This window comes from Myiozetetes cayanensis, unplaced genomic scaffold (genome assembly GCF_022539395.1).
Source record: "Myiozetetes cayanensis isolate MyiCay16 unplaced genomic scaffold, myiCay2020 scf1004, whole genome shotgun sequence".
Classification (NCBI taxonomy): domain Eukaryota; kingdom Metazoa; phylum Chordata; class Aves; order Passeriformes; family Tyrannidae; genus Myiozetetes; species Myiozetetes cayanensis.
Window position 1 is genome coordinate 923 of NW_026086611.1, and position 13,478 is coordinate 14,400.

General features: G+C 61.8%; 1 protein-coding gene across 1 annotated transcript; it reads left to right on the forward strand.

Moving 5' to 3' along the window:
- Positions 1–271: 271 nt before the first annotated feature.
- THOC6 (THO complex subunit 6) lies at positions 272–10,411 on the forward strand. The gene is given in 14 exon segments (XM_050305874.1): positions 272–538; positions 1,393–1,457; positions 2,170–2,273; positions 3,552–3,585; positions 3,719–3,771; positions 4,805–4,824; positions 4,826–4,874; positions 5,462–5,564; positions 6,355–6,404; positions 7,007–7,069; positions 7,409–7,519; positions 8,529–8,657; positions 9,849–9,965; positions 10,101–10,411. Coding segments are annotated over 13 exon segments (1,008 nt in total). The 5' UTR covers positions 272–395; the 3' UTR covers positions 9,933–9,965; positions 10,101–10,411.
- Positions 10,412–13,478: the final 3,067 nt, after the last annotated feature.

The following is a 13,478-nucleotide window of genomic DNA, read 5'->3' on the forward strand; positions in this document are numbered from 1 at the left end:
CCCGAATTCCCCCAAACACCCCAAAGGACCCCTCCCAGGACCCCAAAAACCCCCAGACCCCCGGGCGCTTCAGAGACCCCAAAAATTCCCCCCTCGAAACCCACCCTCAGCCGCCTCGCCGTGGCGTCATCGCCGCGCGACGACGCAGCCGCGACGTCACTTCCGATGTAACGGCTCTTCCGATATGACGTCACTTCCGAAGTGACGTCACTTCCTATGTGACGGTATTTCCAATGTGACGTCATTTTCCCGCGCCGCCCTCGATCCCGTTCCCGCTTCCGAGACCCCCCAAAATCCCCCAAAATCCCCCAAATTCCTCCCAGGACCCTCCAAGCCCCCCCTAAATCCATCCCAGGACCCCCCAGGAAGCCCCCAGCCCCCTCTTTGCCCCCGCCATGTCCGGGGGTCCCGGGGCGGTGCCCGGGGGGGTCCGGCGGGCCCGGCAGCTCCTGCACGTGTCGGTGCTGGCCCAGAGCGCGGCCCCGTGCGGGCGGTTCCTGGCGGCGGGGAACGACCTGGGGGACATCGCTGTCTTCAGGTACCCAAAAAACCCAAAAAACCCCAAATTCACCCCAAAAACCCACCCTGGGAACGACCTGGGGGACATCGCCGTCTTCAGGTACCTAAAAAACCCAAAAACCCTCCAAATCCACCCCAAAAACCCTCCCTGGGAACGGCCTGGGGGACATCGCTGTCTTCAGGTACCAAAAACCCCAAAACCCCAAAAAAAACCCAAATCCACCCCACAACCCCAAATCCATCCCAAAACCCCTCCCTGGAACGACCTGGGGGACATCGCCGTCTTCAGGTACCCAAAAACCCCAAAAACCCCCAAATTCACCCCAAAAATCCACCCTCGGAACGGCCTGGGGGACATTGCCGTCTTCAGGTACCAAAAAAACCCAAAAACCAAAAAAAAACCCCAAAAATCCCTCCCTGGGAACGACCTGGGGGACATCGCTATGTTCAGGTACCAAAAAAACCCCAAAAACCCCAAAAACACCCCAAAAACCCCACCCCGGGAACGACCTGGGGGACATCGCTGTCTTCAGGTACCGAAAAAACCCCAAAAACCCCCCAAAACCCCAAAAACCCACCCTGGGAACGACCTGGGGGACATCGCCGTCTTCAGGTACCTAAAAAACCCAAAAACCCCCAAATCCACCCCAAAAACCCCAAAAACCCACCCTGGGAACGACCTGGGGGACATCGCTGTGTTCAGGTACTCAAAAGCCCCAAAAAAACCCCAAAAACCCCCCCAAAAAACCCAAAACTCCCCCAAAACCCCCTCCCTGGGAACAGCCTGGGGGACATCACTGTCTTCAGGTCCCCAAAAACCCCAAACCCCCCCAAATTCACCCCAAAAACCCCCTCTCCCCTCCCCCCCCGCAGCCTCTCGGCCGCTCTGAGCGCGGAGGCCAAAGAGGAAAATCGGAGACCCCTGAGCGTCTTCAGGGGTGAGACTGGGGGGACTGGGAGCACTGGGGGGGACTGGGGGGGACTGGGAGCACTGGAAGGGACTGGGAGGGCATTGGTGGACACTGGGAGGGACTGGGGGGGACTGGGAGGGGATTGGGAAAGAATTGGAGGGGATTGGGGGCACTGGGAGGACACTGGGAGGGACTGGGGGGACTGGGAGGGCACTGGGAGGGGTTGGGGGACACTGGGAGGGACTGGGAGGGATTGGGGGGCACTGGGAGGGACTGGGAGGGGACTGGGAGGGACTGGGGGCACTGGGTACACTGGGAGGGATTGGGATGAACTGGGAGAGGATTTGGGGGCACTGGGGGGCACTGGGAGGGACTGGGATAAACTGGGAGGGGGTTGGGGGACACTGGAAGGGACTGGGAGGGGATTGGGAGGGACTGGGAGGCACTGGGAGAGGATTGGGGGGCACTGGGAGGGACTGGGGGGCACTGGGAGGGACTGGGAGGGGATTGAGGGGCACTGGGGGGCACTGGAAGGGACTGGGATGAACTGGGAGCGGATGGGGGGGAACAAGATCTGTACTGGTCCTTACTGGTCTTTACTGGTCCAAACTGGCCTGTACTGGTCCGTACTGGTTCTCACTGGTCCGTACTGGTCCGTACTGGTCTGTACTGGTCTGTACTGGTCCTTACTGGTCCGTACTGGTTTGTACTGGTGCATACTGGTCCGTACTGGTCGCAGCTCACTCGGGCCCCGTTTACTCCTTGGCCTCGACCGAGCGGCTCCTCCTGAGCGGCAGCGACGGCGAAGTCCGGGGGTGGGGCTGGGCCGAGCTGGGACGCAAGGTGGGACCCCAAAACTGCCCTAAAACACCCCAAAAAACCACCCTGGGACCCCCAAAACCCCCCCTCAAAACCCCAACCCACCCAGGGACCCAAACACCCCAAAAACACCCCAAAAACCCAGCCCGGGAACTGAGGGGGTGGGGCTGGGCTGAGCTGGGACGCAAGGTGGGGACCCAAAAACACCCCAAAATACCCCAAAAAACCCCCCCAAAACCCCCCCAAAACCCCCACCCAACCAGGGACCCAAAACACCCCAAAACCACCCAAAAACACCCCAAAAACTCAGCCAGGGAACTGAGGGGGTGGGGCTGGGCCGAGCTGGGACGCAAGGTGGGACCCCAAAAACACCCCAAAAACACCCCAAAATACCCCAAAATACCCCCAAAAACCCCCCCAAAATACCCCAAAAACCCCCACCCAACCAGGGACCCCAAACACCCCAAAAACCCCCCCAAAAACCCAGCCCGGGAATGGAGGGGGTGGGGCTGGGCCGAGCTGGGACGCAAGGTGGGACCCCAAAAACACCCCAAAACACCCCAAAATACCCCCAAAAACCCCCCCAAAATACCCCAAAACCCCACCCAACTAGGGACCCCAAACACCCTAAAACCCCAAAACCCAGCTCGGAACTGAGGGGTGGGGCTGGACTAGCTGGGGGCAAGGTGGGACCCAAAACACCCCAAAACACCCCAAAATACCCCAAAAACCCCCAAAACCCCCCAAAACCCCCCACCCAACCAGGGACCCAAAACCACCCCAAAATACCCCAAAACCCCCCCAAAACCCCCACCCAACCAGGGACCCGAAACACCCCCAAAACCACCCCAAAAACACCCCCAAAACCCCAACCCAACCAGGGACCCCAAAACCACCCCAAAAACACCCCAAAAACCCAGCCCGGGAACTGAGGGGGTGGGGCTGGGCCGAGCTGGGACGCAAGGTGGGACCCAAAAACACCCCAAATACCCAAAACACCCCTGAAACCCCAACCCAACCAGGACCGAAACACCCCCAAACACCCCAAAATACCCCAAAAACCATCCTGGGACCCCCAAAAACCCCCCAAAAACCCCAACCCAACCAGGGATCCCAAACACCCCAAAACCCCCAAAACCACCCCAAAACACCCCCAACCACCCAGGGACCCCCTGGACCCCCCCAGAGACCCCCCGACCCCAAAACACCCCTAAAATACCCAAACCCCCTCAGGACCTCCCCCAAGGACCCCAAATCCCCCCTGTGGTTTTGGGGTCCCTCTGACCCCTTTCCCTCCCAAAGGGCTGTCGGGAGCTCTGGACCCGCCGCCCCCCTGCAGGTAAAGGGGGTTTGGGGAGCTTGGGGGCCTCTAGCACAATTGGGGACCCCCAGACCCCCAGGAGGAGGTGGGAGGAAGCAGGACCCCTCCCCCCTAAATCCCCAAATCCCCCCAAAAAATCCCCTTTCCCCCAGGAACAGTTTGGAGGTGCCTGAGATCAACGGGCTGGAGGTGAACCAGAGGGTAAGTGAGACCCAAAAACCCCTCGAGACACTCCAAAAATACCCCAAAACACCCCAAACACCCCAAAACAGCCCCAAAACCCACCCTGGGCCCCCCAAACCACCCTGAGCCCAAACCCCCTCTCAAAACACCCCCCAAACACCCCAAAACACCCCAAAAACCCTGAACCCAAACCCTCCCAGAAACCCCAAAACCCCCAAACACCTCCAAAACCCCCAAACCATCCTGAGCCCAAACCCCTCTCAAAACACCTCAAAACACCCCAAAAATCCCCAAAACACCCCAAAACACCCAAAAATCCCCAAAACACCCCCAAACACCCTGAGGCCCAAACCCTCCCAAAATACCCTAAAACCCCCAAAACAGCCCCAAAAATCCCCCAAAACCCACCCAGACCACCCTGAATCCAAGCCCCCCAGAATCTCAAAACCCCCAAAAATACCCCAAAACGGCCCCCGAACACCCTGAGCCCAAACCCCCTCCCAAAACACCCCAAAAAATCCCCCAAAACCACCCTGAACCCAAATCCTCCCAGAGATCCATAGAACCCCCCCAGGACCCAGCCCCCCCAAATCCCCCCAGGATCACTGGGTGGCCCTAAAAGAGGATTTGGGGGATTTTTGGGTCCCCCCGAGGATTTGGGGGGCTGTGGGTGCTGGGGGGGATTTGGGGAGGTTTGGGGGTCTGTGGGGTGCTGGGGTGTTTTGGGACCCCTGAGCCTCCCAAACCCCCTCAGGATCTCTGGGTGGCCCTAAAAGAGGATTTTGGGGATTTCTGGGTTCCCCAGAGGATTTGGGGGCTGTGGGTCCTGGGGAGGGTTGGGGGGGATTTGGGGGTCTGGGGGTGCTGGGGTTTGGACCTTCTGACCCCCTGACTCCCCCAAACCCCCCAGGATCTCTGGGTGGCCCTAAAAGAGGATTTGGGGGATTTTTGGGTCCCCTGAGGATCTGGGGGCTGGGGTTGTTGGGGGTTGGGGGGTTGGGGGGTCTGGGGGTGTTGGGGGTTTGGGACCTCGACCCCTCAAATCCCCCAGGATCACTGGGTGGCCCTGGCCGGGGGACGGGGCCGTTCGGGTGCTGGACCTGGAGACGGGAACCTTCACGGTGAGGCCTGGGGGTCCTGGGGGATTTGGGGGGATTTGGGGGGTCAGTGAGGGGAATTTGAGGGCGTCCTGGGGAGATTTGGGGGTCCTGTGGGGTCCTGTGGGGAATCTAGGGGCCTGGAGGGGATTTGGGGGCCTGGGGGAATTCGGGGGTCTGGGGGGAATTTGGAGGGGTCCTGGGGGGAATTTGGGGGGGTCCTGGGGGAATTTGGGGGTCCTGGGGGGTTTGGGGGGTCCCAGAAACGGGGTGACCCTTCTTTGCCCCCCCAGCACGAGCTGAGGGGGCTGCAGGGATGGGGTGGGTAGGAGCGGGATTTGGGGGGGATTTGGGGGATTCAGAGGGCTCTGAGGGGTCCCAGAAGGGGTGACCTCTTGCTTAGCCCCCAGCACGAGCTGAGGAGGTGCTGGGATGGGGGATTTGGGGGCTCTGGGGGATTTGGGGGGTCCCAGAAGGCGGGTGACCCTTCTTTGCCCCCCCAGCACGAGCTGAGGGGGCGCTGGGATGGGGGATTTGGGGGTCCTGGGGGATTTGGGGGTGCTGGGGGTCCCAGAAGGGGGTGACCCTCTTGCTCCCCCTCGACCCCCCAGCACGAGCTGAGGGGGCACCAGGACCTCGTCCACGCCGTGGGCCCTTCGGGAGCAGCTCCCGCAGATCCTGTCGGGGGGGAAGACGGGACCGTGAGGCTCTGGGGTGAGACCCCCAAAATAACCCCCTGGGACCCCTGGGACCCCCCCAAACCCACCCTGAGACCCCCAGACCCCTCCCAGGTCCTGTCGGGGGAGGACGGGACCGTGTGAGGCTTTGGGGTGAGACTCCCAAAAATAACCCCCAAAATTCACCCTGGGACCCCAAATACCCCCAAACCCCACCCTGAGACCCCCAACCCACTTCTGAGACCCCCAAACCCACCCTGAGACCCTCAAACCCCCTCCCAGATCCTGGTCGGGGAGGACGGGACTGTGAGGCTTTGGGGTGAGACCCCCCAAATACCCCCCAAAACTCACCGTGGGACCCCGAAATACCCCTCCAAACCCACCCTGACACCCCCAGACCCCAAACCCACCCTGAGACTCCCCAAACTCCTCCCAGGTCCTGGGTCGGGGGAGGACGGGACTGTGAGGCTCTGGGGTGAGACCCCCCAAAATAACCCCCCAAAATCCTCACCCTGGGACCCCCCAAATACCCCCAACCCACCCTGAGACCCCCAACCCACCCTGACACCCCCAGACCCCAAAACCCACCCTGAGACCCCCAAACCCCTCCCAGGTCCTGTCGGGGGGGGAGGACGGGACTGTGAGGCTTTGGGGTGAGACCTCCAAAAAATAACCCCCAAAACTCACCCTGGGACCCCTAAAACCCCCAAACCCACTCCTGACACTCCCCAGACCCCCAAACCACCCTGGGACCCCCAAACCATCCTGGGACCCCCAAACCCACCTCTAAGACCCCCCAAACTCCCCCCCAAAAATTGCCCCCCCAGATCTGCGGAGCGGAGCCCAAGTGCAGGTGATTGAGGTGCACAAGTACCCGGTGAGCACTGGGGGCACTGGGAGGCACTGGGAGGGCACTTGGGGGCACTGGAGGGCACTGGGAGGGACTGGGGGGGCACTGGGAGGGAATGCGGGGCACTGGTAGGGACTGGGAAGGACTGGGAGGGGATGGGGAGGGACTGGGAGGGGACTGGTGGGCACTGGGAAGGACTGGGAGGGGACTGGTGGGCACTGGGACAGGATTGGGGGGCACTGGGAGGCACTGGGAGGGACTGGGGGGGGACTGAGGGGCACTGGGATGGAATTGGGAGCGACTGGGTGGGCTCTGGGACGGGATTGGGGGGCACTGGGAGGGACTGGGAGAGGCTTGTCCTGGTCAAGGTGGGTTTGTACTGGTTGTCAGTGCTCAGTACTGGTCCGTACTGGTTTGTACTGGTTGTGAGTGATCAGTACTGGTCCGTACTGGTCTGTACTGGTTGTCAGTGATCAGTACTGGTCCGTACTGGTTTGTACTGGTTGTGAGTGATCAGTACTGGTCCGTACTGGTTTGTACTGGTTGTGAGTGATCAGTACTGGTCCGTACTGGTCTGTACTGGTTGTTACTGGTCTGTACTGGTCCTTACTGGTCCCTGCTGGCCCCAGGAGTGCAGCCGCCCCCAGCTGGGCAAGTGGATTCGCTGTTTGGCCACCGAGAGCGACTGGATGGTGAGGGGGGAGGGGCCAGGGGCGGGGCTAAAGAGGGGAGGGGCTGAAAGGGGAGGGGCTAAAGGGAGGGGCCGATGGGGAGGGGTTAAAAGGGAGGGGCAAAAGGGGGAGGGGCTTAAAGGGGAGAGGCTAAAGGAGGGGGCTAAAAGGGGATGGGAGGGGCTAAAAGGGAGGGACTGAAAGGGAGGGGCTAAAAGGGAGGGGCTAATGGGGAGTGGCTAAAGGGGAGGGGCTGAAAGGGAGGGGCTAAAAGGGGAGGGGTTAAAAGGGGGGAGGGGCCAAAGGGAGGTGATTTGGGGGTGACCTTTGACCTTTGGGGGTGACCTTTGACCCCCCCAGGTGTGCGGGGGCGGCCCCGCCCTGACCCTGTGGCACCTGCGCTCGGTGACCCCGACCACCGTGTTCCCCCTCCCCCCTCCCCAGCACCACGCCCTGTTCCACCAGGATCTGGTGAGTGGGGACCAGTACAGACCAGTAAAAACCAGTATAGACCACTACAGACCAGTACAGACCAGTATAACCCAGTGACCCCGACCACCGTGTTCCCCCTCCCCCCACCCCAGCACCACGCCCTGTTCCACCAGGATCTGGTGAGTGGAGACCAGTAAAAACCAGTACAGACCAGTACAGACCAGTAAAAACTAGTACAGACCAGTACAGACCAGTATAACCCCCTGACCCCGACCACCGTGTTCCCCCTGCCCCCTCCCCAGCACCACGCCCTGTTCCACCAGGACCTGGTGAGTGGGAACCAGTATAGACCAGTAAAGACCAGTACAGACCAGTACAGACCAGTACAGACCAGTATAACCCAGTGACCCCGACCACCGTGTTCCCCCTCCCCCCACCCCAGCACCACGCCCTGTTTCACCAGGACCTGGTGAGTGGGGACAAGTGTGGACCAGTATAGACCAGTAAAAACCAGTACACCCCAGTACACCCCAGTATAACCCAGTATAACCCGTAGGTGCTGGCAGGGGGGGTGCGCCCTGTCAGTTCACACCAGTTCAGACCAGTATAACCCAGTATAACCCAGTTTGACCCCCCCAGGTGCTGGCGGGGGGGGTGGGGCCCTGTCAGTTCACACCAGTACACCCCAGTATAACCCGTAGGTCCTGGCAGGGGGGGGTGGGGCCCTGTCAGTTCACCCCAGTATAACCCAGTACACCCCAGTATAACCCAGTATAACCCATAGGTCCTGGCAGGGGGGGGTGGGGCCCTGTCAGTTCACACCAGTTCACACCAGTACACCTCAGTACACCCCAGTATAACCCAGTTTACCCCCCCAGGTCCTGGCGGGGGGGGTGGGGCCCTCCCTGCACACACCAGTTCACCCCACACCAGTTCACACCAGTACACCCCAGTATAACCCAGTATAACCCATAAGTCCTGGCAGGGGAGGTGGGGCCGTCTGTACACACACCAGTACACCCCAGTATAACCCAGTTTGACCCCCCAGGTGCTGGCGGGGGGGGTGGGCCCCTCCCTGCACCTCCTGCAGCTGAGCGGGGACGTTCGGGGGAGGGTCCCGGTGACCCCCCCGGCCCTGCAGAGCCTCTGCCTGCACCCCCGCTCACCTGAGCACCAGGTACGGGGCGGGGCCAGCACGGGGGGAGGGGCCAGCATGGGGAGGGGCCTGGAGTGAGGGGGAGGGGCCTGGATCAGGGGAGGGTCCGGTGACCCCCCCGGCCCTGCGGAGCCTTCTGCCTGCACTCCCCGCTCACCTGAGCACCAGGTACGGGGCAGGGCCAGCCTGGGGCGGGGGCCAGCATGGGGGAGGGGCCAGGAGGGGAGGGGCCTGATCGGGGAGGGGCCGGACTTGCCTGCACCTCCCCGCCCACCTGAGCACCAGGCAGGGGCGGGGCCAGCACGGGGGAGGGGCCAGGCGTCTGCCTGCACCCGCTCACCTGAGCACCAGGTACGGGCGGGGCCAGCACGGGGGAGGGGCCAGGGATGGGGAGGGGGCCTGGAGCGGGGAGGGGCCAGGATCAGGGGAGGGGCCTGGATCAGGGGGAGGGTCTCGGTGACCCCCGGCCCTGGGCGGAGCCTTCTGCCTGCACCCCCGCTCACCTGAGCACCAGGTACAGGGCGGGGCCTGCTGGGGAGGGGCCAGACTGGGGGAGAGGCCAGGGATGGGGGAGGGGCCAGGATCGGGGGAGGGGCCTGGATCAGGGGAGGGTCCCGTGACCCCCGGCCCTGCAGAGCCTCTAGCCTGCACCCCCCGCTCACCTGGAGCACCAGGTACGGGGGGCGGGGCCAGCATGGGGGCAGGGGCCAGCATGGGGAGGGACCTGGAGCGGGGGTGGGGCGGGGGAAAGTGGGAGGGGTCTGCAGAGTGGGAGGAGTCTGCAGGGGTTAGAGGGAAGGGGTCTAAATGGGGGTGGGAGGAGCTTGAAGAAAGTGGGAGGGGTCTGGGTGGGGGGGAGGAGCCTGCAGGGAGAAAGTGGGAGGGGTTTAAAGAGTGGGGTGGGGTTGAATAAAGGGGGAGGGGTCAAAGGCAGGGGAGGAGCTTGGGAGGAATGGGAGGAGTGGGAGGAGCTTTGAGTGGGAGGGGCTTATGTGAATTGGGAGGAGCTTGGAGTGGGAGGAGCTTTGAGGGGGAGGAGCTTTGAGTGGGAGGAGCTTGGGGGAGTGGGAGGAGCTTGGGAGGAGTGGGAGGGGCTTTAAGTGGGAGGGGCTTGAGAATTGGGAGGAGCTTTGTGGGGAGGAGCTTGGAGTGGGAGGAGCTTTTGAGTGGGTGTGTCCTGCCCTGGCTCCTCCCCCTTCCCCTCCCCCCCAGGTCCTGACGGTGGCCGGAAACAGCCCCAAAATCGACGTCTTCACCAACCTGGGCTACCGGGCCTTCTCCCTCTGCTTCACTTGAGCCTCCCAGTATAGACCAGTATAGACCAGTGACCTCCCGTGACCTCCTACTGACCCCCCAGTACAGCCCAGTACAGCCCAGTACAGCCCAGTGATCCCCCTGGGCTACCGGGCCTTCTCATTGTGCTTCACCTGAACCCACCAGTATAAACCAGTATAGACCAGTGACCTCCCCGTGACCCCCTACTGACCCCCCAGTACAGCCCAGTACAGCCCAGTACAGCCCAGTGATCCCCCTGGGCTACCGGGCCTTCTCCCTGTGCTTCACCTGAACTGGTCCCAGTATGAACCAGTACAGACCAGTGACCTCCTGTTCCCTCCCAATCCATCCCAGTTTATTCCAGTCCCTCCCCTCCCATCCCAGTCCATCCTAGTCCATCCCAGTCCATCCCATCCCATCCCAGTCCATCCCAGTCCATCCCAGTTCGGTGCCGGCCCCGCTCGGGGTCCGTTTTTGGTTAAAAAAAATCTTTTTTTTAATGGTTGTGGTTTTTTCATTTTTGGTGTTGGGGAGGGGGCCAAAAGGGGGTGGGGAGGGGCCAGAATTGGGGTGGGGAGGGGCAGAATTGGGGTGGGGGAGGGGCAGAATTGGGGTGGGGAGGGGCAGGAATTGGGGTGGGGAGGGGCTTTAAATGGGGTGGGGAGGGGTAGAATTGGGGTTGGGGAGGGTCCAGAGGGGGTGGGAGGGGCTCAGCCCTGGGGTCCCTCCATGTTCTCGTAGGAAGCGGCGTCTGGGGGGGAGGGGCAGGATCAGCCCCCCAAATTCCCCTCCCCACCAGTCCCTCCCAGTGCCCCCAGTGCCCCCCCAGTCCTTCCCAATCCCTCCCAGTGTTCCCCAGTTCCCCAATCCCTCCCAGTCCCCTCGAATGCCCTCCCAGTGCCCCCAGTCCCCTCGCCATCCCCTTCCAGTGCCTCCCAGTTCCCCCTAATCCTTCCCAGTCCTCTCCCAGTTTATTGCAGAACCTCCCAGTGCCTCCCAGTCCCTCCCAGTACCCCCCAATTACCTCCCAGTACCCTCCATTGCCCTCCCAGTGCCCCCCAGTCCCCTCGCCATCCCCTTCCAGTCCCTCCCAGTCCCCCCAGTGCCCCCCAATCCTCCCCAGTCCCCCCCAGTGCCCTCCCAGTACCCTCCTCATCCCCTTCCAGTCCCTCCCAGTGCCCCCAGTCCCCTCAGTGCCCTCCCAGTCCCTCCCAATCTCCTTCCAGTCCCTCCCAGTCCCCCCAGTGACCCCCTAGTGAGCCCCCAGTCCCTCCCAGTGCCCCCAGTGCTCACCCTCCTCGCCGCTCCCTCCCCTGCAGGGGGTCGTGCAGAGCCCCTCCCCCGCCGCCATCACCTCGTAGGGCCACCCTGGGGGGAGAGGGGTCAGTGATGTCAGAATCGCCCCTGCCCCTCCCCTGCCCCTCCCCCTTTACCTGCCCCCCATCGATTCAGGGTCGTTCTCGTAGCTCCCTGGGGAGGGGCAGGAAAAGAAAAAGGGGAGGGGTCAGGGAGTGGGGAGGGGTCAGAGAGCCTCTCCCAACCCTCGCCCTCCCCCCACTCACCGCTCTGGGGTCCTCGTAGCCTTCGTCCTCTCCCCTCCTCCTCCTCCTCCTCCTGGGGGCCTGCAGGGGGAGGGGCCTGAGGGGGGGGAAGATTTGGGGGTCCTGGATCAGTTTGGGAGGCACTTTGGGGGTCCCGGGTTGAGGGGGGTCTGGGGCAGGATTTGGGGGTCCCAGAGGGGTTTGGGGGTCCCCAGGGTTTGGGGGTCCTGGGGGTCTTTTGGGGTCCTGGGGTTTTGGGAGCACTTTGGGGTCCCGGGTTGAGGGGAGGGGTCTGGGGCAGGATTTGGGGTCCCGGGGGCTTTGGGGGCAGTTTTGGGAGACGGTTTGGGGGTCCCAGTGGATTTTGGGGGAATCTCAAGGGGTTTTGGGGTCCTGGGGGCCTTTGGGGTCTCAGGGAATTTTCGGGGTCCTGGGGTGTTTTTGGGGGGTCCTGGGGGTGTTTTTGAGGGGGTCCTGGGAGTGTTTTTGGGGGTCCCAGGGTTTTTGGGGGTCCCAGGGTGTTTTTGGGGTCCCAGGGTTTATTTGAGGGGGGTCTCACTCACGGGGGGCGCTGGAGGGGCCTGGATGTTCCTCGTAGGATTGGGGGCCCGGGGGACACCTGGAAAACCTGGAGTGGGGGAGGGGGATCAACAATTGGGGGGAGGGGCCCACAGAGAGAGACCCTCCCCAAATAGAGACCCCCCAAATAAAAACACCCCCAATAAAGACCCCCAATAGAGACCCCCAATAGAGACCCCCAATCGAGACCCCCAAATAAAGACCCCCCAAATAAAGACACTCCCCCAATAGAGACCCCATAGACACCCCCCCATAGAGACCCCTCCCCAAATAGAGAGCCCTCCAAATAAAGACTCCCCCAAGAGACCCCCAATCGCCCCCTCAAATAAAGGACCCTCCCCCCAAAAAAAGTCCCCAGGAGGCCCATGCCCAGACCCCCAACCCCATAAAGACCCCCTGCCCAAGAGAGGCCCCCCTCCTCCCCCCACAGAGACCCCCCAGACCCCTCACAGATCCCCCCAAAAGGCCCCCCACCCCTCCCCACCTGCAGGCGGGGCCCCTCCGGACCCTCCTCCTCTTCATCAGCAGGGCTGGGGGAGGGGAGGGGGATGTCCATTTTGGGGGCTGAGGCTGAGAAACCCCAAAAAAGCCTCCCAAAATCCTTCCCAAAAATTCCAAATCATCCTCCAAGTTCCCCCCAAAAAATTCCAAACCACCCCAAAATTCCCCCAAAACCCCCAAAAATTTCCAAACATCCCCAAACTCCCCCAAATCCCCCCCCAAAATTCCAACCCTCCTCAAAGCAGCCCCAAAACAACCCCACCCCCTCCCGATCCCCCAAACCCCCAAAACCCCCGGACCCCCAAACCCCAAAAAATTTTAAACCATCCCCAGCCCCCAAATCCCCCCCAGGACCCCAAACCCCCCAAATTTCCCTTCCTGCCCCTCCCCCAAATTCGGGGTCTCACCTCGGTGCTGCCGCCGCAGCCCCACGAGCACGACCCCCAGGCCCAGGTAGGCGACCCCAGAGCCCCCAGGGACCCCCAGAGACCCCCAACCTGCGGGGGAGGGCAGGGTCACCTCCGGGACCACCCCCCAAAAAATATCCCCCTAAAATCCCACCGAAATTCCCCCCTAAAATCCCACCAACATACAGGAAAATCATCCCAAAATTCACCCAAGATACAAGAAAATCACCCCAAATTCACCCAAAATACACGAAAATCATCCCAAGATTCACCCAAAATCCCCCCAAAATCACCCCCAAAACACCACGAAAATCGCCCCAAATTCACCCAAAACATCTCCCAAAAATCTCACCCAAAATCCCCAAAAATCCCACCGAAACACACGAAAATCACCCCAAATTCACCCAAAATCCCCCAAAATCTCACCCAAAATCCCCCCAAAAATTCCACCCAAAATACACGAAAATCATCCCAAAATTCACCCAAAATCCCACCCAAAAGTCCAACCCAAAATACACGAAAATGACCCCCAAATTCAC